At 38.9% G+C, this 2,442-nt stretch overlaps 1 protein-coding gene across 1 annotated transcript; it reads left to right on the top strand.

Annotated features, from left to right (window-relative positions):
- The first annotated feature begins 689 nt into the window (after positions 1-689).
- On the top strand, positions 690-2,442 carry LOC145139783 (protein FAR1-RELATED SEQUENCE 7-like). The gene is made up of 3 exons (XM_079073486.1): positions 690-1,229; positions 1,307-1,556; positions 1,631-2,442. Exons 1-3 carry the CDS (start codon positions 690-692, stop codon positions 2,440-2,442), a joined length of 1,602 nt encoding a protein of 533 aa, XP_078929612.1.

The raw sequence follows: 2,442 nt of genomic DNA, 5'->3' as shown, positions 1-2,442 counted from the left end.
TAGGGGAGAGAGTAGTCACTATGATGAGGAAGATGACAGCGAGGACATTGATTGGGTGGATGATGAGAATATCATTCCTGAAGTTGAAGTGGATATGAGGGATTTCCACATGAGCATTGACACTGAAGCAGAGTTTTTTGAGAAAAGAGTAAGGGATAACATGAAGAAAGATAGAAATCAAGAGCACGAAGATATGGAGTTGGATGTAATTGACAATGATGAATAGGATTCAACAGATGATGATTCTGAGATGGGCAAGAAGAGAAGACAAGTTATAAAAGAATTAGGTAAGGAAAAAAGGTGTTCTTTAGGAGAAGTTCATACACCAACATTTCGTATATGACAAAAATACAAAAGTAAAAAAGAGCTGAAAGACAAGAGTGCCCATCATGCCTTGGAAACTAGGAAGAATCTTTTTATTAAGAAAAATGATAAACTTAGGTTGCGGGCCACATGCAAAGGAAAAGTATTATTTAATGAGGGGAAAGTGGATGGACCTACCACTGGGAAGAAAATTAAAGGTAAAAGTAAAAAAGACAAGTATTGAACTGTCTTGTCAGTGGGTTTTACAAGCATCTAGGAAAAGTGAGGAAGAAAGTTGGTGTGTGAAAACGTACCAACCTAAACATTCATGCCTCAATACAAGAAAGGTAAGAACGGCCACAACAAAGTTCATGTCTAAACAGATTATGGATCTAGTGGAATCTAACCCAACTGTGCCAATCAAAGATGTACAAGAACTACTCCAGAAAAGATATCAGGTGAGCTTCTCCAAAGATAAGATATTCAGGGCTATAGCAGATGCCAAAAAACATGTGATGGGAGATTACACAAAACAATATGATGTGCTGAGAGATTACATACTAGAGTTGCAGTCCACAAATCCTGACACAACTGTGAAACTGGAACTGGTTCAACAACCAAATCTTGTACATGCAACTTCAAGATGTTTTCAGAGGATTTATATTTGCTTAGGTGGAATGAAAAAGGGGTTCAAAGCATGCTTAAGGGATTTTATTGGTTTGGATGGGGCGTTTATGAAAGGAGCTTTACCAGGGCAGATCTTGACTGCAGTTGGCTTAGATTCTAACAATGGTATATACCCATTGGCATACGCCATTGTTGAGTCTGAGAACACACAAAGTTGGAAATGGTTTCTAGAGTACCTGGGAGATGATCTTGGCCTGTCACAACTTTCAAACTTCACTTTCATAAGTGATAGACAAAAGGTAATATATTTACTTGATGTATTTTAGTTTTCTTATTGCACTTGTATTATACTAACCACAATTTAATGACTTCGTAGGGCTTAATTCCAGCCATTGCACAATTGTTCCCAGTTGCTGAACACAGATTCTGTCTCAGACATATCTATGAAAACATAAGGAAGAGATGGAGAACTACTGAGTACAAAGATAAGTTATGGAACTGTGCCAAAGCAACAACAGTGCAAGAATTCAACCGTTTGATGAAGGAGTTCAGTGAATATGACAAAGAAGCTTATGAATGGGTGAAGAAGATCCCACCACAACACTGGGCTAGAAGCCATTTCACAGGTAGACAACTTTCAATTCAATGATAAATTACATATATTTGGTGTATATTGTTCTAAGTTACAATTGTCTTGCAGGTAGACCAATCACAGACATGCTTTTGAATAACCTTTGTGAAGTGTTTAACAGTAAACTGATAGAAGGGAGGGATAAACCAATAATCACATGCTTAGAGTACATTCGGGAGTACATGATGAAGAGGATTTGCAATGTGATCAAGGTTCAACAGAAGTGTGTAGGTCCATTGACTCCAACAGCAACAAAGATCATGGAAACAGACACAACAAATGCTTCTAACTACATAGCCAGGTGGAATTCCTCAGACAAGTATGAAGTACAAGGACCATGGCAAGATCAACATGTTGTTGACATGGGCCAAAGGGTATGCAGCTGTAGGAAATGGGAATTAACAGAAATTCCTTGTAGGCATGTGATTGCAGTCCTATTTGATAAAGCTGACAATGGTGAAGATGTGGGTGAACTTTACACTTATGTACACAAGGTGCATTGGCTTGAAACCTGGAAAGAAGCTTATTCCTACAAGGTAGAACCAACCAAAGGTCGTATCATGTGGCCTGTTAGTGATTGTCCCATGAAGATCAGCCCTCCTCCACATTGTAATCAACCTGGTAGGCCCAAGAAGAAGAGGCAAAGATCCATGGAGGAAAAATCTCAAAGTCAAGCTCAGAATCAGAGTGAAAATCAAAGTCAAAGTCAAACAGCTGGTGCTAGTGGCATAGATGGTCATGGTCCAGGGGCAGTGGAAAACTCACAAGGAAGTTCATTACTGTCACTTGTAGCAAGTGTAAAAACAAGGGACATAATGCAAGAACCTGTAAGGGGCAAGGAGGAAATTGATGTGTTGACTTGTTGGATTAAGAATGTGTAA

The sequence above is a fragment of the Lactuca virosa genome, chromosome 9 (genome assembly GCF_052849685.1).
Source record: "Lactuca virosa cultivar CGN04683 chromosome 9, Lactuca_virosa_CGN04683_v6, whole genome shotgun sequence".
Taxonomy (NCBI): Eukaryota; Viridiplantae; Streptophyta; class Magnoliopsida; order Asterales; family Asteraceae; genus Lactuca; species Lactuca virosa.
This window is presented reverse-complemented; position numbering and strand designations above follow the sequence as displayed.